Source organism: Pundamilia nyererei, unplaced genomic scaffold, assembly GCF_000239375.1.
Source record: "Pundamilia nyererei isolate P.nyererei 1_Seehausen unplaced genomic scaffold, PunNye1.0 scaffold00018, whole genome shotgun sequence".
NCBI lineage: Eukaryota > Metazoa > Chordata > Actinopteri > Cichliformes > Cichlidae > Pundamilia > Pundamilia nyererei.
The window spans coordinates 39,198-65,172 of NW_005187419.1; the positions used below are offsets into that span (position 1 = coordinate 39,198).

Below are 25,975 nucleotides of genomic sequence, written 5' to 3' on the forward strand. Positions count from 1 at the left end.
TTCCGGCTCCCTTCTCCCATCACTCGCGAACAAGACCCCGAGATACTTGAACTCATCCCCGACCCAAGTGGGCAGTGCTAATAGAGATATTTTATTTGATTATTTTATTTCTGTAGTTATTTATCCACTTCTGCTTTGTTGGTAAAAAGACATTTCCATTATAAACAGTTTCTGAGTCTTTCAACTATTTAAAAGGCTCCACATGTACATAGGTATTTTTGGCCTTTGTTTACACGTAAACAGCATTTTAGTTCACTGGACATAGAGCCTTTGAAAAAACCCAATATTTAAATGGAGAAGATTGATTTGTTTTGCATCATCAAAGGTGTGTGCCTTTATCGCATTTTTGACATCAGTGTCAAAAACACTGTTGTTGTTTGTAGACTTCTAATTGGTCAACATATCTATAAAGTTAGAGTTTTATTACTTTTGCTTTGGCAAAAGCACTTGACTCTGCTTTTTACATTTTCACCTGTGAAGCCTGAAACACCTTTTAACATCTGAAGTAGGGGAACAGTTACTGTCACAAAACACATAAGTTATAAACACTGACATTTGTAAATATCAAGTTATTTACCAGTACGTCAACAAGAGTCATATAGTCTGTAACAATGTTTGGCTAATACGCATTGATGCTACTGATCCATGCTCAGGAGGTGGAGGTACTAATTAGAAGGTTAGTGCTCCAGGCTGCATGCCAAAGTATCCTTGTGAAAGTTTTATCACGCACTTTGAGCACTCACGTAGAGTAGAAAAGCACTATGTAAGAACCAGTCACCAGTCCATTTACCTTAAAGTAAGATCTACTTTATATCCAATATGTTGGGAAATTCTTGTGTCAAAGCAGCAAAAAAAACATTAAACACAACTTATATACATGTAAAATATTACTATACGAATTAAAACACTGTATAACAAAACAGTATCGTAGTGTGAAAACTGTACAAAAGAAATTAGAATAAATCAGAATGTAAAATAAAATATAGGAGCTCAAGAAGTAAAATTTTATTACAATAAAAGTAAAAAGTAAAATTTTAAATAAAATACAATAAAAAAAAAGCTGCATAAAATTCCTCAATAAAGTAAAAATAGCTCAGTAAAACAAAAAAAAATTTGTGTTATATACATTTCTCCATCTTTGTTTTCATACCTAAGGTGGACTGATTATAAGAAACAATAATTCCATGTACAACAACCTCACATCTGCTCAAGTTTAATCAAAATGCAATTCGTAATTCTTAACATTATAAGATGTAGAAATTATTGCAGAGCCTTTGTATTGAATTGCGTAAATATGACAAGAAATAAACATCAAAGATGTGCTCAAAAACAACATTTATACTGAGCGTGTTAAGTCATATTCATTCATCTTTCAGCGGGTGCCATGCTAAGATCATTAACTGACGTTAGGTGTAAAATAAACGGGATGTTTAATAGTTAACAGCTGACAGCCTGGACATGAATGTGAACTGATCCATGTTGTATGCAGCGCTTTGAGTACTCCGGGAGAGTAGAAAAGCACTATATAAGAATCAGTCCATTTACCATCTACACAAAAAAGCACTGGTGTTATAATCAAAGTGTAACAGATACATTTTTCTTTCTTTGCATAATTATGACATTTAAAAAGTGGCTGATTTTCATCTCTGGCCTGCAGGCAAATGCTGACCCATCCGTCATCAGCTGCATGCACAACCTGTCACGCCGCATTGCCATTGCTCTGCAGCACGAGGAGCGCCGCTGCCAGTATCTGACCCGCGAGGCCAAACTCATGCTGGCCGTCCAGGAGGAAATTACCACGACTGAAAGTGAGATACAAGCTCAGACTACACATCAAATTTGCAGCTTGGTCTTAGTCAGACTTACATCTTTGTTAACATAGAATATTGGTATTTTGCTTCTGGTATCAGCAGATGGAAGCCCCCAGTCCCCATTTAGACAAATTCTTCCAAAGTGTAAGCTAGCAAGAGACCTCAAGGAGGCGTATGACAGGTGTGTGACCACATGCATTTTACATTCATTTGTTTGGATTTGCTGTCTAAATTTGTGTAATATATGATTCTGCAATTGCTGATTATGATGATGGTGCTTTTTCAGCCTTTGTACAACCGGTGTGGTGCGACTTCACATCAACGACTGGCTGGAGGTGAGCTTCTGTTTGCCGCACAAGATCCACAGGATTGGTGACACCTACATCCCCCCAGAGGCATTAGAGCGCAGCCTTAAGGCCATAAGGTATATTACAGATTTGTTTTTCTTTTTATGTGACGTTTTCTTACATCTCACAACATCTTATTTGATTAGCTGTAACTAGAAGTATCTTGTTTACAGTTAAAGACACGGCAAGAGTGGGGAAGGGGGATTAGCTGTTCTAGATGAAATAAAATCAGCAGATGTGGGCTGTGTTGCTACAAATGGCCAACTAAAAACACCTATAGACCTCATTTGTCAAAACATAAACACATGGGTGTAATAGCTTTTTTATGTCATATTTAAAATGATATTATTTATATTACACATTCATAACTTACTCTGTGGTTTCTGTGGATTCCTTCTGTTTTTTCACACATTGCATCTTTTCATGACAAAATAAGTTCATCCAGTTGCATTTGTGATGTAATCAATTGTGTTCATAATGTCTAATAATCATAATAATATGAATAAATTGTTAAGGCCAGAAAACAATCATTTTGTGACAGCCAGCTTGGAATATTAAAGTACAAACTAATTTGCTAAAAATGGACTTATCACAACTTATAACTTCAGCAATCATTCAAATGCACACAGTTGTACTACGTTGGCTAGTCAGCTTAGGTCTATACATAACCATCAAATAACACAGCTTTGTCAAAATCACCTTACCCTTCAGCCCTTTAGTCAGAATAGTCTAATTTCCCCTCAGTTTATGTCAAAGAAGTTTTGTGCCTTAATTAGCTGGATTGTATTTGGTAAGCAAATGTATGTGTTTAATATATAAAGCACTCAAACGATGCAGAATTTAGTGTGGTCTTTAGTGCCGCCTACTGGCATTTCAATGTAATAGCTGTAGTTTTGATCAGCTCTCTCATTAGTTGCTGCTGCCCTGTGCAGGTACTTGGTTGGACCCCTTTTATCCTTCAGAATTCTTCACGGCATAGTTTTAACAAGGTGCTGAAAACATTCTTCTGAGATTTGGGGCCATGTTGACATAATAACATCACAAACAGGTTACTGCAGATTTGTCAGTTTGTAAATGCAATTGGGATTTCTGTCAAATTTTAATGAGTCTGTGTAAGCCTGTGTAGCCTCAGTTTCCTGTTCATATTTGACATGAGTGGCAGTGGGGTGGTCTACTGCTGTAGCCCATCTATTCCTAGGTTCAATGTGTTGTGCATTCAGAGATGCTCTTTTTGCACACCTTGGTTTTGACAAGTTATTTAAGTTACTGTTGCTTTCCTATCTGACCTGCATCTAAAAGGCATTTTCACCTTTTTCTCTGTAAACCTGAAAGATGTCTGTGTGGGAAAATCCCAGTAGATCAGCAGCTTCTGGCATCAACAACCGTTCCACATTCAAAGTCACTCAAATCATCTTTTTTCCCCATTCTGATGCTCAGTTTGACTGTCTTGACTATGTCTGCATACCTGAACACAATGAGTTGCTGCCATATGACTGGCTGATTGGATATTTAGTTAACAAACAGTTTAATATGTATACCTTTGTCTTTGTATGTAAAATAAACGAAATGTGTGTTTATTTCAAACAGAGTCTGCTTGTATGTGGATGTATGTTCATTTAGAAGCCGTATTGTGTGTCTGATCCTGCAGACCCTATCATGCCCTGTTGCTTCTGGAAAATGAGAAAACACTCCTCAGCCAGCTTCCCCTGGACTGCTCCCCTGCATTGATCCGCCTGATTAAAACCTGCTCAGCAGTGAAAAACCTGCAGCAGCTGGCACAGGATGCTGACCTGGCCTTACTTCAGGTACAGGACAGTCACACTACCTGGATCAGATTTCCAGTTTAAAATGTCAGATGTGATTCTCATGAATTTATCAGATGAAATTAGTTTTTATAAGTCTAAAAGATGCATTAGTTGTGTTTAATACACAAAGATCTATAAATCATTGTGCAGTATGCATCACTGATAGAATAGAGGAAAGTTAAAATGTGAAAAAGTGTACTGTACATACATATATACTTTTAAAAAAGTATAACCTTCAGAAGTTGTTTAGTCAGGTGGTCTTACTGTCATCTAGTGGCAGATATATGTAATGCAAATCTGAGAAAATCCCCATGTGTAGCTCTTATTTGCTTATTTTGCTTTTATTTGGCATCCTAGAGATTAATTGACAAATATTTTCTCATTTAGATCTTTCAGATTGCTGCTCATTTGGTTTATTGGGGCAAGGCAATTATCATCTACCCACTGTGTGAGAATAATGTCTACATGCTGTCTCCGCATGCCAACATCTGCCTGTGAGTATCTGATGTGATATAAGCCAGCTGGGAAGAGGAAATGAAGCACACTAATGCTAAGCACTCATCCATGGCATTTCCTCACATAGAGAGGCTCCCTGATCTGACTTGCAACACTGTTTGGAATTAAATTTAAAAGATGTTCTGTGATGGAATAAGCTCTGTGTTGTTCTCTTCTCCCTGAATAGATATTCACCATTGGCTGAGCAGTTTGCCCGGCAGTTTCCTGGTCATGATCTGCCCTCTATGTTAGCCAAGTTCTCACTGCCTGTCTCACTGGCTGAGTTTAGAAATCCCCTGGAAGCTCCCACACAGGAGGTGGGGGTTATTGCATGATGTGGAATACATGTGTGAAGCATTTCAAAAGAGAAATACTTTTATTAAACCTGTGAAAATGTCCCAGTTTCTTTTTCTTTTTTTTAATTTGCATGATTTCAGGCATGTTTAATGAAATAATCTGATGTATATCTATGTCCTGAAGACAGAAATATATATGAAAACTGAACACAAACATAAGTTATAATACTTATAATCCTTGAGGTGGGCCATCATTCTTCGTCTTGTTCTGGCAGTGTAGGTCCTGATGAATTATTAATGGCAAAGGGACATCGTCTCTAGTGTATGCATCCTCCATTTTTCATGAGAACAGGATCAGACTCTTTCTTGTGGATCTATTTTAAAACATATTTGACCTGGTTACGTGAGCATTTTCCGATTCCCTTATTTCAGTTTATCCTAATGCAGTTTGCTGCTCTGCTGGTTAACCAGGCCCAGTTAATCCAGATGGTGGTTTGGATGCTGCAGCGCCGCCTCCTGATCCAGCTGCACACTTATGTGTGCTTGTTGGTACCACCCAGTGAGGATGAGCCTGGGCTGAGGGATGAAGACCCTCCGCTGGCTGCCCGAGTAGGAGGTCGCAGTCTCAGTACCCCTAGTGCGCTCAGTTTTGGCTCACCGAGTATGTCCTCCCGCTTCTACTCTTCTGCTCTTACGGCTCTAACTCTGTACTATAAAATCTGACATTCTTCTTGTTTTGTGTAGCCAGCAGTGATGACATGACCCTAACCAGTCCCAGTATGGAAAACTCCAGTGCAGAGCTGCTAACTGGTGGAGACTCCCCGCTCAACAAGAGGATGACTGAGACACTGCTCGCCAGCCTGTCAGAGCACGAGAGGCAGTTTATTCTTAACATCCCTGCTGCACAAAATCCAGAGGATCTGCGGATGTTTGCGAGGTGATTAAATCTGCCTTTAACTGACAACAGGACCATAGTGTGCTTGTTTTATTAAGTGTCCTTAAGATTGCCATTGTTCTGTTTTATGTTCAAACATGAGAGCGGTGTACATGGATGACATGAACTAACTGATTGCCTGCCTTTGCCTCATATCTTAGAAATGAAATGTTTATGTCTCTCAATAGATAAAAAAGTATTTGTTCAGTGGTTTGAATAAATCTACTTGCATAGTATTGTAAAATTTAATTGGGCAGCATAGGCTAAAGAGTTAGTTTACCAGCAGTTAGGTGGAGATCAAAAGTGTCTGGAGAGCTTCTCAGCATTCCAGTGCTGCCACCTTCACAGCAATGAAGGCTCCCATCAGAGGTGCAAAAGTCCTGTCTCATGGATGATTGACACTGTTGATCAGTCAGTGAAACTCTTTCTCTTGTTAACTGCTTCCAGGCTACTGCACTATTTCCGAGGACATCACCACCTGGAAGAGATTATGTACAATGAGAACATGAGGCGCTCGCAGCTAAAGACGCTGTTTGACAAGTTCCGCAGTGTCCTTGTGGTTACCAACCATGAAGATCCCATTATTTCAATCTTTCAGTCACCGATGGACTAGCTGTGCAGACAGTGTTTCAGCAACTGGAAAATGTGTCAGTTTAAGAGAAATTAATGGCCTGCTGGGCTCACAGCTAAGTGGTCAAAGACGTTTTAAAACAAAATGCCTTGACTGCAAGATGTTTTCTCTGTATGAGCCAAATGTTTGTTTACAGTAATAAATTATTTTGTATATATCAGACATGCCTTAAGGCTTTTTTGTGAATATTGGAAGTGTGTGCAGTGTTTAGTGGAGGCTTCACTTCATCTTCCCGTGCCCCAGATGTGTTAGATCATCTGTGCTGTCCTCAGAGGGGCACAGTGAGTAATGATCATTCCAGACCTTGAGCTACCTCTCCTTAAGAATACCTGATGTGGAAAGAAAAAAAGGAAGAGTCTAAACATCAGACAGACTTTTCCTGCTCTGAGGGAAACAGATCAGGCCAAACATCTGTGAAATCACTGAGGTGGAGATTTCCCAAGTGTGAATGTTTATTAAAAATCACAGATGAAACCAAACGAAAGGCGTGTGTAAAGGCAAATTACAGAACCCCCCCCCCATTTTTTTAAACAGATGCTAACAAACCGAGTCTGTAGTTCTTCAGTCTACTTTCCAGTACAGCTTTGCATCACTACCATAAAGCTGCAGCTTATTACTAAATGGTTGAGGAAAGCAAGCAACATTTATTGTAGAATCTCCACTGCCTCCAAACTACAAAATTACAAATATACAGTTTAATTTCATGTGTGTGAGACACATCCCAACAAAGCAATCATGTATTTGTATGATTTTTATTCTTCTTCAGTGTTAAACTCTTTAAAGAGATCAGATGGCCGAGGAGTTTCAGGAATTTTCCTGTTAAGTCCTTTTGACATTGTGCTGTCCTGTATCAGGCTTCACGGCATGGGGACTTAAATCGTTCATGACATTTCCAGAGTCTGTCTCTCTGCCTCTTTATTCACAACGCTAACAGAGGGGTGCCCACGTAGATAAAAACGCCACGGCTTCTTGGCCCATTCCCCGTGGGACTCTATTCCGATGCGTGGTGCTGATACGATATCTTGGGGTTTTGCCGGACTTGTGTCAGGATCATTCTCCAGCCACACATCTGGGTCTGAGGCTAAGTCTCGACGGTCAAAACATCGTGGTATATTTAGAGCCTGGCAGAGCTTTGAAGGCCCGTTGCAGAGCTCTTTGTCCTTCAGCTGACGGGCTCCCTCTTTGCGTCTGGCTGCCCTCAGCTGCCTCATGACGGCCTGACCCTGTAGGGGCTCGAGTGAGCGCAGCAACACAGCAGCACCCTCCCCTGAGCAACACAGCACACAATATGCATCAGTCAGCAAGGCTCCACTCTGTCTCCTTCCTTTTACCCTTTAAACAGCGACTATTGAAGCCATGAACTGCTGTTTATGTTTAATGTTGTAATAATGAAGAATGATCAAAACTGGCCTTTTCACATCCATTGTTAACAATAATAAATATATGAATGTGAACAAAATTAGTGACATAATGTACAAAACATATTGCACCTTTGGTGGGTATAGCGTTTACCTTCACTAGACACGTTCATGCATAGGTAGATGCCATAGATTGGATACACATAGATTGTGCCAGGCTTCATAAACATGGCTGTGTTTCTCTCGGTGCGTTTGCCTCCCGCCGAGTGTGAGGCCTTGTCCTCCCCTCCAAGGTAAGCTTCAGTTTCCACTATTCTTCCTCGCAACTCCGTACCATCTGCACACCTGTGGACCAGCACCTGCAGGAACAAAGGACAGGGAGATTCTTTCTCTATATCCACAGGATGGTGGGTTACATAGATTTGTCATTTAGCTGAAGGATGCTACCTACAAAACACAACTTTGACAATCAAAACCACAACAAATGTCTATTTTTAATGTCATGGCAAAAGTCCTATGAAAGCAAAATAATAAGTATCTCTGACCTTATTCTGTTAAGCCAAATATTCCTTTTGCTTCAAAAACTGGGTACGGATGTATTTTCATGAGGTGTACAATGAACGATCAAAGAAAATCCATGCTTGCCAGCATGCCAGTTTTGCTGCTAACAAAAAAACAAAACAAAAAAACTACACCTCAATCACACTTTCATGAATGAAATATTCCAGCTCAAAATCTTTATTGATTTATACTTGTTGGGAATAAAATAATAACTAGGGCGCACTGCACCAGCATAAGAACAATTGGTCTGAGGATTTCAAGCAGGGACCGTGATGTGCTCGCATGTGAAGGTCGTTGGGACCCTGCAAGGATATCGCTATTACCTACTGCCAAACCTTGCTGGAAGATGCTACAGGCAGCATAATGTTCCCCACAGTATCTCCAGAGTATTTCATATCAGTAACATGGACTCAATGCAAACTTGTTCTCAATTGTGAGGAAAACAGGGTTTCAGTGGTGGACCTGCAACTTCTGCTCACAACTGTACAGTTCTGGGGTGTGATGGAAAGTCTACTGAAGTATGTTGTGCCACCCTCATGGAGGGTGTTTCTGACAGGTTGCTCAGAAATATAACCTTTACACTCTTGAGACTTTGCTGGTAGACACAATAAACCTCCAAAGGCTTGTATGGAAGTGCCATCATGGAAGAGGTGGACTACCTTTGCAGCCTGAATGGTCGCAGGTATTGTCTCATACTACAAGTAGTGACAAAACTAGAAATAAAATCAGTTGGATAAGGAAAGAGCAAAACCTGATAAATCATTCCCTTTTTGGGAGACTTGTTTTTGCCTCTCCAGTACGCCTGTTGTCAATTTCATTTGCACCAAAGAAGGTAAACTAGGTCAAATAAATACACAATGGTTTATGGACAGATTAATATCCCTGAAGTTAGCAGACTTTGTTTTTGAAGAAGCATATGTGTTTAAATAAGCAACAGTTAGACAGCGTTAAAAATGGGAAACAGTGCTTAACAACTTAAATACAATCACTGAAAGTAAGTTTATCAGGCACATTCAAACGTACAGAAGGCAGTTACTAAGATATAAATTGAAAGGTGAAGTTAAAAAAAACAACAATTTTAAACTAAAATAAATTTTCTTCCCTACATTTTGTGCCTCCTGACTTTTAAAAACATACACACACACATTTACATACAAAGGTGTTAAATTCAGGTGAGGAATCAGCCTACCTTGCCGAGGAAGGCTTTAGCCAAACTGATGCAGGGCTGCTTGAAGAAGTCCTCTCCTAGCCTGTGCTGCTGCTCATTCCCGGTAAAATAACAGCTTCGCTCCGCCTCAGCACTCTGAGCATTTTCACACTGACTGGGCTGCTTCTTAAGCGCGGTTTGTGAGTCCTTTGGCTTCAGCTCCGTGTCCTTGTTGTGTTTATTTAACGACACAGTTTGTTCAGATGTTGCCGCCGCCAGCACTAGCATCTTTCTTTTTCGCGCTGCCATCATCTTATCGTAAATTCAGAAGGTCTTCAGATTTTTAAAAAAACACATGTAGGACGGCGTGTATTTATAAACCCTACAATACGTTTATTCAATATTTAGTATTTAATTCACAATACAAAGAGTCTTATGGAAGCCGTTCACGTACTAGCATACAGGAAGTGGATATGATTGTTTTGGTATCTCTTAAAGGGACCGCGCACTTCTTGGAGGTAGTGGGAGACGTTAACCTTCAAGGCTTTCTCCTAGAAAGATTTTATTTTCCCATCTATATTATTTTATATTTCAGTTGTGAAAGAAAAAAATATTTATGGTTAAGAACATGTGAAAATAAACATGTTTTGCAAAGAAAGAAAATTCATGAATGCAGTTTTCTTCTCTTTTTGGGCTGAAAATGTTTAAGCAGCCACTGACTGTTCATTATGGAGCAATTCTATGGTAATAAGACTGCCTCTAAGAACAAATCTCCATCTTTTTCTCACAAAATGTCTTTACAGTGCATTATGAATTTCGCCCTTCAGCACAGCAGCCACTTTGCCGAAAGACTACCTGACAACCTGTGCCCTTTTCCTGCTGCTACCTTATCTTTTCAGGCTCATTTGGATAATAAGAGGTTATAAATAGAACCACTCTGCGTGCTCTCCACTGCCTGTGCCCAGGAAGTTGACGGCGCCAGTTTGGCCCCAGGCGCTTTGAGCCCATGCGGCTTTCTGGAAGACTAACAGTATGTGACGTGGTCATGCCACAGACCACAACTTCAGCAGGGAAATACAAGTTTTCTTTTTGGCTACTGTGGAGGCAAATCTCTGGCTGTAAAAAGGAATCAGCCTATTATGATGCAGATGAAAGGAATGAACTGCAAGTCAACTAATAAAGATGGACTTGATGTACCTTTCTTTTTTGACTTTTATTTATACATGTGAAAGAGAAAAATAAGCACGAAAGTGTCATCTTCCTCATTTGGTCACAGATTCTGTGTGGCATTGCACAAAAATAGATGACCGGGACAAATTTGCATGGGTAGTCATTGGGTATCATATTCTGTACTTTCTCTTGTCTCCTTTTTGTGCTGATCAAGCAATAATTTAATCTTGAACCTCTTGAGGTTTGATTTCCAGGTTTCCTCAAGAAGCAACACTGTGATCACCGTGTTCATCCAAGGGCTGCGCTTCTAATGGAAACCTCAAGTAACTTATTGAGCCAGAATACATTCCAGACAGAAATCTGCTGAGCATGTTCAGTAGAAGTCTCCTGGAATGGCTTGTTGACTTTGTCATGGCTGGGGGGCCAGAGAACACCATTGTTTGCTGTGACTGTGTTGCTACTGCCCGTCAGCAGTGATTGTGCGGTTTGGGCTGAGCAGCTTTCATTGTTGCTGCCACTGATAATCATAGCAGCCACATTCTGGATCACTGTCAATTCCAGCAGCCACCTCAGCGATCATGACGCTGAGCAGGAACACCAGAGACTCCGTTGTGTGTGCAGATGGACGAGCAGAATGCCGCCAGACTGAAATGGCTTACTACACGATGACTCCGAGAATTCTATGAAAAAAAGCAATTGATCTTTTGGGTTTCATGTGCAGTATTCAGTGTGTTTGTGTTTAATTAAGGGAATGGTAAACTTATTTTAAAGTGACACTCACTGGACTCTTTACACCTTTTTTAGTACTGGGTTAACTCTCTCATGGTTTCAGATCTGCCTCAGTTTGTAGTGGCACAGATTCAACAAAGTGCTGGAATCATTCCTCCAAGATTTTGGTTTAGCAACTTTGTGATGTTATTACAGATTTGGTGCGAATTTTTTGGCTGCGCATTCATGATGCAAATTTCCTATTCCACTATATTCCAAAGGTGCTTTATTGGATTGAAACCTGGTGACTGTGGAGACGTGTGGAGTGAAGGGAACTCGCTGTCATGTTCAAGATGAGATGATTTGAGCTTTGTGACACAGCTCGTTGTCATGCTGAAAGATGTGTATACTGTGGTCACAAGGGAGGGACATGGTTAGCTGTAATATTTAGGTACCGTAGGCTGCTTTAACACCATTACACCATCACCAGCAGCAGCCTGAACTGTTGATACAGTGCAGGGTGAATACATTTCATGCTTGTTTACACCAAATTCTGACTTTCTGATTTTCTGTGACATCCAAATGTCACAGAAAAATTGAGACTCATCAGATCAGAAACCTGGTCCTATTTTTAGCTGACAGGAGTGACCTCCCTGTGTTGTCGTCCTTTGCTGTTGCTTATCCATTTCATGAGTTGATATTCTGTGAATTTAGAGATGCTCTTCTGCATACCTTGGTTGAAACAAGTGGTTATTTAAAAAAAAAAAAATCCAGTAGAATTTTGTGCAGGAAAATCCTAGTAGATCACCAGGTCCTGTTTGGCACCAACAGCCATCCCACATTGGAAGTCACTTTAATCAAATTTCTTCCCCATTCTGATGCTCTACCCTTTAACTTCACCAGGTTGTCACAACCATATCTACATGCCTAAATGCATCGAGTTGCTGCCATGTGATTGACAGATCAGGTATCTGCATAACATTGCAGCCAAATATGTATACCTAATAAAATGGTCTGTGGGTGTATGCAATAGCAGTTTGGCATTACTACATTTAGTTTATAACTATCTCTATAAACACATTACATCAAATGGATGTCTAAAAAAACTAGCCTCCTAAATTTATATCTCTATTTTTGAGTAACGTTTATACGATATCTTAGGTATGAATGTCAGTAGCACCATTGCGAAACTCAGACCATTACCTAGTTTAATTAAAATAATTTCCCTAAAAAACTGTTACACTTTTAAAGAAAATTCCAAAATATAGTTTGAAGTCTTAAATAAAAATATTTAGAAATATTAAAAATAATACTTTCTGTCATCGGTGTGGTAATAATGGGGCGATCGTGGCTCAAGAGTTGGAAGTTTGCCTTGTAATCAGAAGGTTGCCGGGTCGAGCCCCGGCTTGGACAGTCTTGGTTGTTGTGTCCTTGGGCAAGGCACTTCACCCGTTGCCTACTGGTGGTGGTCAGAGGGCCCAGTGGCGCCAGTGTCCGGCAGCCTCGCCTCTGTCAGTGCGCCCCAGGGTGGCTGTGGCTACAATGTAGCTTGCCATCACCAGTGTGTGAATTGGAGGATGACATGTTGTGTAAAGCGCTTTGGGGTCCTTAGGGACTAGTAAAGCGCTATACAAATACAGGCCATTTACCATAATGTGGACGGACAGAATCTCGTGCATTGTAATTTTTATATGTTATACTATATTGTACTATTGCATGATGATTGTTATTCTTTTAGATTTTTTATTACTATTTATATTTTTTTATATACATTTAACTTGAACATCGGCAGAGCTGCAAACCAAATTGTGTCACACTGCATAATATATCAATGAAAATAAAGACATATTCTATCTATATTAAGTATCCGTTTGAGACGTAACACCATGTCGCTATTATATGACAGTCATGATTTAAAAAGAGACAGCCATGATGTTGGTTGGTGTAAATAAACACAAGCAACTATTACTGGCATTGCTGAGATTACGTCTGGTCTTGGTCTGTGTTTAAATTTGTATTGCCTGCATGATATAATCAACATCTAAGCACCATAAAAAGCCAGAAATCAATTTGAAAGAGATTTTAGTACTTAGCGCTGCTCATTCCATTTCACAGTGTGTTAGTCTAAGTTAGTTTTCAGAGAGCCGCTTAACCAAGGTTATTAAAAAAAATGTGGACATTGTGCATTTTTAATGGACCTCTTAACATCATTTCTCTTCTTCAGAACAAGCTTTATGTTAATAGATAAAGGTTCACTATAAAGAAAATAATTCCAATAGAACATTTAATTTAATTAATTTACATGATAAATTAACCTTCTTTTCCAGAGCAATAACATACATGACTGGAGGGTATTCTTTCTTACCAGTACTACAAGAGTCATTAGGTGGTAGGTAGTATTTGCATCCTCAGTGTGTGATGGGATTAATTATTAATTGCCAGCAATTAGTGATTCATGCACCTCCTTTCTTGTTTGCTGCAGAGGTGTGGCGTGTGTGTGCTGTACAGGTGGCTGAGCTCTCATCAGGAGATGGAAGCAAGAGGATCACATCATCTGAGACCCAGTTCATACACCTTGCACAACAAAGAAATGTTTATAAAGAAACAGGTTTGTCTCTTTCCACATCTCTAAACTCACATGTGGAGTTTTAAACATAACCACTGCGGCGTAAATAGGCTTAACCACAGGTTAGCTAATCGCTGTAAATAGTTCAAAGGTTCTCTTTGTTTATCTAAATCACGCATAAGATGTTGTCAGTTTTTCCCAAAATTCCCACAGAGACATTCAACAGGTAGAGCTCATTATTTGTATGACTCAACATAATAACATGAGAGCCTATGACAGTTTGAAGACCGTTTTTTTTTTTTTCAAAACTTTGAGCTGTTTGGTTATTGATTGAACCTACCTGACCTTTCTCTGGCCTACTCTGATAAAACTTTCCTCGCCTCGGCTCACACCTGTAACAGAGGGAACAGTTGTTGAGTCAGGCTGAGGGCAGGAAGATTGCCTGGAAGATTACCGGTCTTATCACAGAAACAAGTGAACATAAATGTAGCCGACATGACCACAAAGTGAAAGCCTATCTGTCTGAGTTATTCCACAGCCTCTTTCTACTTCTGTATTTTGTGCAGTCATGTGGTCTTTTAGTGAATGAATGCTTGCAAAGCACTTTAACTCATTTAACTTACCTTTCCTGATCTTTTGCTTGTTGGATTGCTGCTACTAGAAGCAAGCATCATGTGAAGTGATTTCTTAGATGTCACTGATGCTGGCAGACGGGCTTTTTCCATCAAATGAAAATTAATTTTAAAAAATCATTTACAAAGTTGCATGATTGGAAACTGTATTTTGACTCTTTTGAGAACATAAAGCATGTCACCCATGTACAAGCAAAACACTCCCTGTAGTGCTACGAATGATGGTCTCTGCTCTGCTTTTCCACTCGGCTGAAGACAGAGGAAGCTGTTTATGGACCGTCTGACAATGTCCTTTTGGTTAAACATGATCCTCACGCTTACCCCTTTTATCTGTGTCTGATTGATGGGTCTACAGGGGGGTTTGAGTGCTCTTACAGATCCTGTGCTGCTTCCTAATTGCTGCTTCTGACCTAGCTTCAACCCTCCTTGGTCCTAGGGGAAACTTCACCATTAATTACTGTGACTTCATGGTATATCAATCAGGGTGTCCTGAGGGGCCTCTCAACCACCCTTTTACAGTCAAGTACATGTAGAAGACCCACTGAAGTCTGATAAACTCATTCCTGTGGTGGGAATACAATCTTTTGCCTAATTTAGGAGGACGTTTCTGAATGAGCTTGATGTGTGGCTCTCAGTCACGCCGGCAAAGACGAGACCCCCAGGTGCAAGACGAAGTGGAAGGTTGAGGTGAGAGTAAACTAGCTTTTTATACTTTTAACCATATACTGTGCAGTAATAGCTGTGAGACCAATGTGTTTGAAAACTGCTGTGGTTCATCACTGTGTTTGAACGTATTTAATTCAGTGTTAATGCAGAGATTGGTTAAAAATAGCGTGACCCTTGCATCACATTTCTCATAAATGAGAAGAAACGTGGAGGCGATGTTACAAAATTTGAAAACCACACTCATATTTCCTGTACCCGGAAATGTGAATACTGATTTCCTGACAAATCTAAAATTAGTTAAAGGAGCTGGCTGACTGTCAAATACTTTTTTTTCCAAAACTGAAAAAAAGCATTTATTTGTTGCCTCTAGATCTCTAGGGGATCCTGTTGAATGTAAAAACCTCTTGTTCTCATAATCCAGACAAGTAATCTACTCTGTCAGCATAAAATGGGGCCATATTATGTCTTCCATTATTTTAACAGCAGAAAGGCAACGATACCCATATTCAGTGGAGAGTGTCTTAATAAAGAAGCAGATCAAAGCAGCTATGAAAGAGACTTTTTCCAGGAACCTGAGATGCTTGTGCCCTGAAACCTCATCTGAGGGAAGGCTCTGAGCTTGGTGCCCCTTGTCAGCACCTCAGAAACTTTCTGCTTCCTAACATCCATCTCTGCTCTAGAGAAAATTCCCAGGTGAATCTGAGCTTTCACTGAAACCAGGATGGAATGCGCTGTAGTGGTCTTTTCATCAGATGGAGCAACAGTGTGTATTAACGGTTGCCTGAATGAGGAGCCTCAGTCACTCAAATTAAATCTCTGAGTTTGCAGCGTAAAGCAAAGTCTGTCTATCTATCTATGGTAGCATAATTTGCTGTTTGAGTTGGATTGCTGTCTTATATTAGGAACTGTTGACATCTCCATTGCTAATTCCCCCTTCTTTCTTGCTTTTGAGTTAAGAAACCTCTTGAGTTTAGTCAGCCACATCAGCAGACCCAACCTCAGAGTCTTATGACAGCAATGCAATACTGAGCCTGTGGATGCTCATCGAGTTGATAAAAAAAAGAAGTACTGTTTATGTAATTGATTCTTTGCTGCCTCTGTAATGAAGCAGGAGTCTATCATTTCACTAAAATATACACAGGGGAGCAGAGGGTGGAGGCTTTGATAATCATAGAAAGCATGTGGTGTTATGATCATCATGTGGCAACAAGCATGGTTTTGTCTAAAAATTGACCAATAAGCTGAAGAATTAGGTTTTTGTGATACATGTTTCATATTCTTTTGACTTGTTTGCCTTAGATGAATATAAATAAATACTGTTGTTAGAACTACATAAATATGAGCGCTTTGATGACCGCTATAATAATCCTGAATGCATACTGTTTTATAGACATATCGAGTTGCATTTTGACGTAGAATTCACTTCAATTCTCTGTGTGTGCGGGCCAGTTTAGCCACCAGTACCTTACAGTTATTTGGTAGGAAAATGTCTTACCCTGTATTCAAAGTCCATAACCTCAAATGAATTCATACAGGTCCCTGTGCTGTAACAGCTTGAGCCCAAGTAGCTCGTCTTTAGTCTGTGGGAGCAGTTCTTCACATGCATAGTGCAATCAATCATTTACTGGATGAAGATATTCGTGTAAACACTTGAAATTTTAATATAATCACTTCATTGCTGGGATTTTGTGTGCGTGTGTTTGTATAATGCCTTAAAAAGCCAAAGTTATGTATCTTAGCTGATAAAGATTCAAAATACTATGATATGTGCTGTTAAATCCTGAAGGTTAATTCGTGTAATTATCAAAAACTATTAATACGAGCTGTGATTTTTTTTTTAAAAACTCACTGTGGTTTATTGCAGACGTGTTTAACTACAGTCTGTGTGGGTTTTCCTTCATTCACTCCACTGGGACACATCAATATAACTGATATGAAAGCATTATTATTGTTTAATTGGCCACAGTCATTTACCGTGAAATTTAATGCCTCTCATAACTATAACAGTCATGGTCCCCCCGTCTCACTGTAGATGAGGGTTAAAGGTTTCAGTCACTGGACCCCACTGTGGCTGCAGATATCGCTTAGTCACCCCGTCTGGAGAAGAAGCAGCGCCTCCCTGTGTACACACCGATTGGTTGGTGATCTTGACGGGCTCGCCTTCTCTACAGACCGTCTTCAGCCCAGGGCGGGGCTGATTCTCTACCAAACTGAATTGCTACAACCGCCAGGAGGAAACTTACCCCGGGTCGATCCATGGAGCAGTGTGGGAATGCTCCGTCTGTAGCAGAGAACCGGACGGCAGCCTCATTTCGACTTAATCATCCTGGACTGCCTCAGCTGCTCTTGGGATCGAGAGTGACCGGATTGAATACTACAGCACTGGGATTGGCTTAAAATAAATAAATAAAACAAAATAACAGGAAAAAAAAGAAAGAAAACCCATCTGCGGGGTGAGAAAAGAAGCGCGTTAATCGCCGCACCGCTGTCAGGATGATGTGACAAATCATTTATCTGCTGCCCGTGGAAAAATCAGTGGAATCGGATTTTTTCTCTTCTTCTTCCACTGCTGGAAATCAACTGAGCCGGTTGTTATAAGGGTAAGTTGAGACATTATATCGTGGCACTCTCGTGTGGTCGCCCTTACGGAAGGCAGGACTCGGAGGAAGCGCTCACGCGTCGTGACCGCGGTGGAAACGAGCTCAATCCGGTCGATTGAATTACTGGTCAGTTAATTGATCCACAGAGGAACCCTTCAGACTCGGGTTGGCTGTAGTAAACATGGCATCGGATAGGTTACGGAGTGCTTTGCCTTTTGCACTCATTGTGAAGTTTTCATAGAGAAAGTGGGCTATTTAAAGTGCTCCAACAGCAGCCAATAATTGGTCTATATTTTTGCCCAATCACCTGCTTAACAAGTGTGACACAGCCTAACCTACATAGTAAAAGAGGCGTTGAAGTGGAATTAATGGGGTGTGAAATGAGCTTGAAGTCTGGAAAGGTGAATTACTTTTATTTTTGTACTTGAACTCCTCAAATTCAGGATATATTACTCTCGTTAGACTCATATGAGCCAAAGGCGAGGTGGTTTCCATTTCAACATCTGGTTAGATTATCTAATCTGGCTGTAGGCTCATCACTGGGAGAAAGCCCCAGCCTCATCTGAATTATAGATGCAGCATAAATGTGTTGTGGATAATCATGCAACACAGCACACATCGAATCCCACCTGACCTTATCTTTGTCATTCTCCTCCCATATCACCCTTTCTTCCTCTTGTTCATCATCATAAACTGGGTGCACATAAATGGTACATAATTCATGGGTAAAGGGTGCGAGGAAAGAGTAGCAAACAGTATTTTCTTTCCACCCCCCAGTCTCAGCCTCTGTGCACCCTGAAAGTATTATTTTGTCTTTGGATGTTTGTTTTCTGTTGAATTGCTGCTTTTGTGATGCACAGACACACTGTGACTCAGTGTGACTCAAGAGAAGGGCACACGTTTCTCAAAATCATACCCATGGAGCAGACACTTAAATGTCTCGATTTGACTCATCAGCGGTCCGGAGCTCTGCCAGGATGGCAGCGCAAACTTATTAACAAACTGCACTCTTATTGACATCCACAAAGGGTATGTGCACCTCTGTCGTACAGTACCTGGGCAGACTGAAGTGAAACCATAGACATACTGTATTAGAAACTGCTGAGTTATTTTGGCAGACAGGACATAGGAGCACATGGCCTGGTTTGTGTGCCCAGTGTTCCTGATCACATGGAGCAGGAGGGGGGGATCATATCTCTGGGTGATGTAATCACACTAATAAAGCAACCTCCCGATGTGTGATAGTGGCACTCATTCCTATCCTCTGTGTCTGCTCCAACTGGACCCTGGAGAGAATATTCCCAGTGTGTCTGTGTTTGTGTGTTTGTATGCCCATGTGATACTTGGAAGGAGCTGGGAGTAGCTGTGGTGAGGCCGGTCGACCATTCAGTCTGGCTTTTGTTGACCAACTGCTATGTGAGTTTTGCAGAGGGCTGCTTAGGGGGCCACGGTGTAGTCATGCCTACATGACTCACAGTATGTTATCTGTCTATCAGCCTAGCCAAGTGTACAATCCTGTATAACTGCTTCATGGTGTTCAAAACTGTTTCGGGGCAGGATTTTACACTCAGTGATTGATATTATCAGCCTTCATTCACTGCCATTTTCAGTAGATATTTTTCCCTGTGTATCTCAAAGCATAACAACAGCAACTTGGCAATGTTTTTATGTGTGACCTATAATCACTTCAAGATGCTGTATCTACATTTAGGACACACTTATCTGGCCTACAGCGGGCTCACTTTGATGCGCTTTCAATGGGATGATACAGTTTTCAGTAAGACTACAAACAAGCTGGAGATTTCCTGAAAGCCCCCCTCTGAACTCTAAAATCTGCCTGTTCTCGAACTTTGAGTGTACTCTCTGTGATTGTGGGTCATTTTCAGTCTGGATTGCGCTTTCTCCGAGTCCAAATGAAATGAGCGTCACTGGGCTGAACAGTTCCATGTGTGCAGAGCACATGCTTCTCAAAATAACCTCAGGCTGTTTCACCAGCACACACATCTGTATCACGAGTCAGAAAGTGGCTCACTTCACAATCCTGTTTACTGGGCATTCTAAAGTTGGGGTTAATTCCTAACCTGCTACAAAATAGCTCTGCTGATTTGCTTAATTAATGTTTAAATAGCAAGATAGTGCACACTGTAGAGGCTGCTAGGTTAAATCTGTTCATATATGCACATATTTATGCACATGTTCTGATTGCAAGAAAAATGTCCCTTTAGGGCCTTTTCAGGATACTTTTGCAGGGAACAGTGCCTACTCTGTAGAAGATACCTCTGAGCAGCCCTAAAAAGCTGGGGGGCATAGCCAGATGCAGCTAAAGACGTTGCTAAATAATTTTACTAAATAAAAGGCTTAAAGCAGCAATAAGAAGCAATTACTTCCTCTACCTAGCACCTGTCCAGAGTTTCTGCAGTGGAAGCCCAGCTGTTTATTAGTGTGTTTATTAGAAAGCATTGCATGCTATTATTATTATCCCAAAATATTGTCACTTCTAAATTTTAAGATAATGTAATACTTATGCTTTTCATGTAAAACTTTCACATGTTAAAATTCTGTTAAAACGCAGAGAGGATTTTGATTTTGCTTAAGCTACCTTTAAAGCAGTGATATTCATCCTGGTTATTCTATATCTTCTGTTTTTCTAAATCAGAAAAATATATTAAAACCCAAGTTTAAAACACTCGGCAGGATGTATGACCTCACAGGTTTGGTATCCTTTCTTAAACTCTCTTCTACACAATTCAAAGAGATTTGTAATGCTCGACCTCCCTACGAGCGTATGGAGTTAAAGATGTATTGTAGTGTCATAAAAGATTGATGTCTAACCGTTGTGCAGCTGAAACACACATTTTTGTCTGAGACTTATATACCTGTCATCTCAGGAAGCGTCTGCTTTGTGCGAAAGCTGCAACAGTTTTGTCTGCTTGCCTGGTGTATGAATCAGGGGCACGGCAGCATTACCTAGAGAAGTCAAACATGTTAACCAACTTGTTCTGCTGCTTTCCAAACAATGCATGTGCATTCCCGTTAAATATATTGGTAACAACTGCTACCACAACCGCACATTAGCTTAAAAGCATGTCAGGTCCGCTTGCTAGTGAGAGAGCTCACAGGCAATGTTTGATGTCTCCCTCCCTGGCGCTTGCTCAGCTCGTACCTTTTTGACTTTGATGTGGTTTTAACTAAGTTGTCAAAAAGAAGCACTGAGTTTTCTCTCTCTCTCTCTCTCTCTCTCTCTCCCCCCCCCCCCCCCTCCTTGCATGTCAAATCATGTGATATTTGTGGGAGAAAACTGCCTCTAGAGTATGCTTTAGAGCATGGAATGTGAGCAGATACATCCTGCCTTGTTTTCAGAGCAATAAACAGAATATAACATGTATTAGTAGTGGTGCACAAAATGTAATTATATAGGAAGTGCAGTGTTTGTATGAATCCGCATCCAATGGCTGCTGTTTGTTTGGAAATACATTACACCAGGTACAGTAATAGACAGTGTCCGAGTTCTTCCCCCGTTTATGACTTGATGCGTGAGTCACAGGCGCTGCTGTCCCCTTCCCATGATACCTCATTGGTTTTGTGATGCAGTGGCAGCCATGACGATGAAGTTAGTTGTGATGTAATGCTGCATGCAGCAGCGGCAGTGCTATTTCAGGTCTACCTCTAAGCCTTCAGGGCTTCCATTTGCCAGAATGCCAGCCTGCCCTTCTCTCAGTCAGCACCTCGTCTGTCATGAGCATGACAGCCATACATGAACTGGTATTCACAGAATTTACTAGAAACCTCAGGTGTACTGCTTTGGAAAAAAGCTGTAAATTAAAAACGTGTTGCCGGAGTTGTTTTCAGAGTTACTTGGCTGAACTCAACATAACAGAGACGAAAACTTTAAATGTCAGATTGATAGTTACAGGGTGTTTTTTTGGCTTCCTAGCTTGTGTTGTCACTGACACGGCGTCTGAGGCTGGTTAACCTCAGGGCAAAGCTCACTTCCAGGGCGGTGGGAATGGTTTGCTCTTTGGTGCTTGGAGACAAGCAGCAATGGCTCCTTGGCCTTTAATCTTCCTCTTAAGAGTGTGAAGAGCTCGTAAAGGGTGTGTCTGTGTATAAACCAATAAATATGCAGTATTTACCTGATGTCTCGAGACATCGTATGTTGCAACTGGGAAGTTTCCCTGGCTGAAATCTGTTGACTATTTAAAAGCTTACACAGGGTTCAGTTACTGCAGTGCAACGTGATAGTGAACTTGTGGGAAACCAACCAATAAAGTTGCTCCTTGTTGGAAATGATGAATGCTTTTATTGTCTCAACCAGTTTGTTTGTCACTGGTTACAAAATGTAGTTTTTGTGAACACTTTTCTTATTGTCAGTTTGCACCGTTCGCTCCTTATGCAGTTCTGTTTTTTTGGACAGAAACCTTAGTTGTCAATTTTGGGTCATTCAAACGGACACTGGAAAAAACTATGATTAGATTAATGTGCTCTACAAAGCCACCGCAGGTGGGGTGTTGACAGCCAAGAGAAAAATATGAATTGAAACGAAGTTGAATGAACATAATAGCTTTACAGAAGCTAAACAAATAAAGGCAGGTTGGATCCTTTGGTAATGTTAATGATTGATAAAATCTTGTAAGGTGTTTTGCACGTGAACTTTTTTTTTTTTGGCTTCTGAAGTAGGGCCTTCTGGATAAGATTTGAGAAACCTGTGGGTTAACCAAACCAAAATATAATCCCTTTGTCACCACGATAGAATGATCCAGAAACTAAAATCAAACAGATTGTTAGATAGCTAACTAACGTTTGCTAAAGGCCATATATTGCCTTATTGATACATCCAGATTGAAAATACATTAAACTGCTTTCATCCTCCAGCAGCAGGAAGGATTCACCACAAGATAATGTCCAATTTCTTTTGCTTCCTTTTTCAGCTAATTGAAATACTGCAATTTAGAAGTTAGAAATGGATGTGTACAGTGTTTTAGGTAACTAAAATAACCTAATTAGGGCTACAAAACACATTTCAAACACATCAGCCGTGAGGACGGTTGATTCATAATGCAGCTGGGATGTCATGACTGTGAGTCAGCAGCATGACATGGGTATTCTAATACATATTCTTAACGTATTACGTCTTGCATATGAGAAATACACCCACGCATTTTGGCCTAAATTTAAATGTAATACCGAAACTAGTAAAAACGAAACAAAGACATTTTTTAACAGTAAAAACTGAAATGAAACAGGAAATTAAGTGAAAGCGAACTGGATCGGAAACAAAAATTTCAATCAATGAATATCTCATACCAATGTCCAATATCTACTTGTGTATTGATTAGGGCATAATGCCAAAGAGGCAGGTACGCTCCAGTTTAACAATGTAAACTCTTTAGTTGCTCAGAAAAGGATTGCTCTTTAATAAATAATAACTTTTCCTTTTTTTTTGAATGAAGTCTCTTCGCAGAAGCTTTAAAATTACATCCCCCTTTTTAGTTGTTGTTAGTCCACATTGCTGCAAAGACTGCAGGACTGCATAGTGTCTGTTTACTTTTCCCCAGCTTTTTGTCAGGCCAGAGGGTCGGCCTGACTAGGAACACCCTGACTGATATAGTATCTCAGCACTATTACAGCAGCAATGAGAGTGCTGTTTTAAATAGGAAGCCTTCCCCCGGCCCACTCCCCTCCTAACCCTCTATCTTTGGCACAGCTGGTTGTCATACCCAGAGGCTGTGAATCCTCATTGTGCACCAGACTGCTAAACCCAAGTTCCCTGAATTGATTTGCACGCACACAGTTATATCTGGACAGTTTCAGCGCAGTCCCACCAACATCACATACCATGCACCAAACTCACTCCAGCAGCTTTCCCAGAAATGAGGGTGTGTTTTGGACTCCCGTGACTTGTCTTTTTACTGCCTTTTTTCGGAAGAGGTGGATCACAGTCGGTGGAAATGCTCTTTTCTTTGGAATGAGACTGAACCCTTGAAAGACCAACGCTGAGTAGTGTCCAAAATGTGCCAGTCATGCATCTCTTTAAATATTAAATATAGATGTTTAATACAAACAGATTTTAAGTAACTGCTTGGAAGATTTTGTGTGTTTTGTGAATAATGTGGCTTTAACCCAGGCATAATTTGCACATTTAAAAGTACCTGATTCTGTAACTCTTAACTTTCCCTTTCTCCTTCCTCTGCTTCTTGTTACACCAGTGCCAACTTTTCCTCCCATTTGCCAGCCGACAGAGCTTGTAAATTTAGTGTGCCAAGGAAAATGATGTAAAGCCTGTCTTTTATGGTTCCCAGCTGATCACGCCCAGTTATAGTGAAAGGCATCAGTCTGCAAGCCTAATATGTGGTGAAGCATACTCGCTTAGAAAAAGGCAAAAACAAACATTAACAATTATGCAAAAAATAAGTTTTTTTTTCTTGAACCGACCCGAGTTTGTGCCCTCTCGTTTTATTTTCAGTTCTCTCATCTTTTCCCACTTAGACATTCTGTCTCCCGTCTCTGCCTCGTTTCCTGACGGTTTGTCACTTCTCCATCACAGTAGTTGTCTTGGTTTTCAGACCACAAACAAAACTTGGAGCCGTCCTTATGTGCGTGCTCTCTGACCTGGAGGGAAAAACTGATTTCAGTTCCATAGACAAAGAAACTGTGTTCTCTTTAGTTACATGAAGAGTAAGGAGGCCTTCCCCTCACTGGGCCTGTGACTGTCCCATAGGACCTGCCCCAGCCTTCCCAGTTTTCCTGTGCTTTTGTCCAGAGTTTTCCATAGATCTTGTGGCCCAGCTGCACGCCTCTATTCTCGCTCTTTCCTCCCCCTTCATCCTTGCTTTTACATCTCCCTGATCACAGCTCAGAGCTCATGGGTTCACTTATGGGTGATCCCCCCTGCATCCCCCTGCGTGTTCACAAAGTAACATATTTAAGGGTCTGCACAATTAGTTGTGAAGTCATGAAATAATTACTTTCTGAATTAGGCTTTCACGAGAGGTAAACTGAAAACTATTACAAATGTGAAATTCTGCAGTTCAATATTTGTAGTATTCTGACAAAAGACAGAAAAAAACAAAATAATGGGTCAAAATCAATGAATCTACCTTTATTTTAAAGTAATTTAGTTCAATTCAAATTCCAATTAAATGTGAAAATATTTTTAAAAAACATTATTTTCATCCTTTTCGTGAAAACTAGTCATTGAAATGCCTTAAAATGACACCACCTAATAATAGCTTTGACACATAGTCACCTGACTTTCTTTGTTCCTCAGTCGTTGCTCCCCAATCTACACTCTTCACAGCCTCTGCCAAAATGCCATGTGACTCATATTGGTGTCTCAGCACAGTTGGCCTCACAGATTTCTCCTGAGTGGGTTGAATATCTCAAAGACTAGATCAGAAGCAGACTGTTTATCGTTAATTTTATTCCTCTTTCGCACAACTGTTCAAACAAATGTTGATTACGCGCGGCTGATTTGTGTGTTCCTCCCAGCAGTGAGAACTGGCTGTGAATAAGCACTTATCTGTTGGTCGGATCACTTCGCCGTCCATACGTTACGACCAACCAAACAAATACTGTTTCTCCAGCTTTTCCTTTCATCCACATATTTTCCCGTGTGACATTCGAAGGGGAGTTAAATGTGGAAGCTGTATTTGAAAAATATAGCTGTTGTACGAGAAACTGAAAAAGCTGGCTCTCTCTGCAATACCCAGGCTTCTGCTGCCGTTTTCTCCAGGAAGAAATGAAATCTCATCTTTATAGAATCAAGCTTCTTCTATCAACCCAGACAGAGGCTCTATTACAAGAACGCTGAATCTGTTTTGCTGCAGAAGAATTGGTTTCATATTCCCCATAATTCAGGCCTTTTTTGGACCTGCATGCACAGCTTTATGCTTTCACACACATGCCTACAATCCACTGCTCCTATGTAGCTATACTGTGTATTTTCACAGCCTCCAGTGGTGATAATCAATGCAGCCAGTCAATAAGCAGTACTCTGTTTAAGGTCCGCAAATCTCTCAAAGAGGCGTTTCCTGAAATTGGATGTGAAGGTTGAGTTCATATGAGGCTTTTTAGTAATAACAGCAAGTGTGTTAAATGAAATGATTAAAGATGAAAAGAGTGAAAACCATGATTGTACCTTTGTGAGACGGTCGAGTCCATCAGTTGCTGAATAAAATTAGCAGCTGAGTAGAGGGTAGGGTTGCCAACTCCCTGAAAAATAAATAAGGGACACCTCGTGGCCAGGGCC

General features: G+C 40.6%; 3 protein-coding genes and 1 long non-coding RNA gene across 13 annotated transcripts in view; 3 read left to right on the forward strand and 1 right to left on the reverse strand.

Moving 5' to 3' along the window:
- The window catches only part of nprl3 (NPR3-like, GATOR1 complex subunit), a 15,291-nt gene extending 8,849 nt beyond the window's left edge, over window positions 1-6,442 (forward strand). For 3 of the 8 annotated variants that reach the window (XM_005725971.2, XM_005725975.2, XM_005725979.2), the window contains 9 exons: window positions 1,658-1,808; window positions 1,911-1,992; window positions 2,098-2,235; window positions 3,807-3,963; window positions 4,351-4,457; window positions 4,646-4,775; window positions 5,202-5,415; window positions 5,499-5,691; window positions 6,136-6,442. In XM_005725971.2, the coding sequence (XP_005726028.1) occupies window positions 1,658-1,808; window positions 1,911-1,992; window positions 2,098-2,235; window positions 3,807-3,963; window positions 4,351-4,457; window positions 4,646-4,775; window positions 5,202-5,415; window positions 5,499-5,691; window positions 6,136-6,301 (1,338 nt within the window). In that variant the 3' untranslated portion in view covers window positions 6,302-6,442. The remainder of the gene's footprint in view (window positions 1-1,657; window positions 1,809-1,910; window positions 1,993-2,097; window positions 2,236-3,806; window positions 3,964-4,350; window positions 4,458-4,645; window positions 4,776-5,201; window positions 5,416-5,498; window positions 5,692-6,135) is intronic. The other 5 variants (XM_005725973.2, XM_005725976.2, XM_005725974.2 and 2 more) reach the window with 3 other exon arrangements.
- Window positions 6,443-7,055: 613 nt separating this feature from the next.
- On the reverse strand, window positions 7,056-9,898 carry mpg (N-methylpurine DNA glycosylase). The gene is made up of 3 exons (XM_013909043.1): window positions 9,428-9,898; window positions 7,832-8,036; window positions 7,056-7,586 (listed from the first exon to the last, which is right to left on the reverse strand). Exons 1-3 carry the CDS (start codon window positions 9,695-9,697, stop codon window positions 7,201-7,203), a joined length of 861 nt encoding a protein of 286 aa, XP_013764497.1. The 5' UTR covers window positions 9,698-9,898; the 3' UTR covers window positions 7,056-7,200.
- LOC106456126 (uncharacterized) lies at window positions 9,447-10,581 on the forward strand. The gene is made up of 2 exons (XR_001290290.1): window positions 9,447-9,509; window positions 10,285-10,581. It is a non-coding gene; the product is annotated as an uncharacterized LOC106456126 (long non-coding RNA).
- Window positions 10,582-17,243: 6,662 nt separating this feature from the next.
- rhbdf1a (rhomboid 5 homolog 1a (Drosophila)) overlaps window positions 17,244-25,975 on the forward strand; it is a 30,948-nt gene continuing 22,216 nt past the window's right edge. For 2 of the 3 annotated variants that reach the window (XM_005725981.2, XM_005725982.2), the window contains exon 1: window positions 17,244-17,727. The gene's annotated coding sequence lies outside the window, so the exon portion shown is untranslated. The remainder of the gene's footprint in view (window positions 17,728-25,975) is intronic. The other variant, XM_005725983.1, reaches the window with a different exon arrangement.

Bases quoted from the DNA above. Each gene is read 5' to 3' on its own strand.
- mpg (XM_013909043.1), bottom strand. From the start codon at position 9,697: ATGATGGCAGCGCGAAAAAGAAAGATGCTAGTGCTGGCGGCGGCAACA. The intron at 8,037-9,427 runs GTAGGCTGATTC...TTGTTCCTGCAG, and splicing joins CTAAAGCCTTCCTCGGCAAG to GTGCTGGTCCACAGGTGTGC. The intron at 7,587-7,831 runs GTAAACGCTATA...TGTGTTGCTCAG, and splicing joins CATGAACGTGTCTAGTGAAG to GGGAGGGTGCTGCTGTGTTG.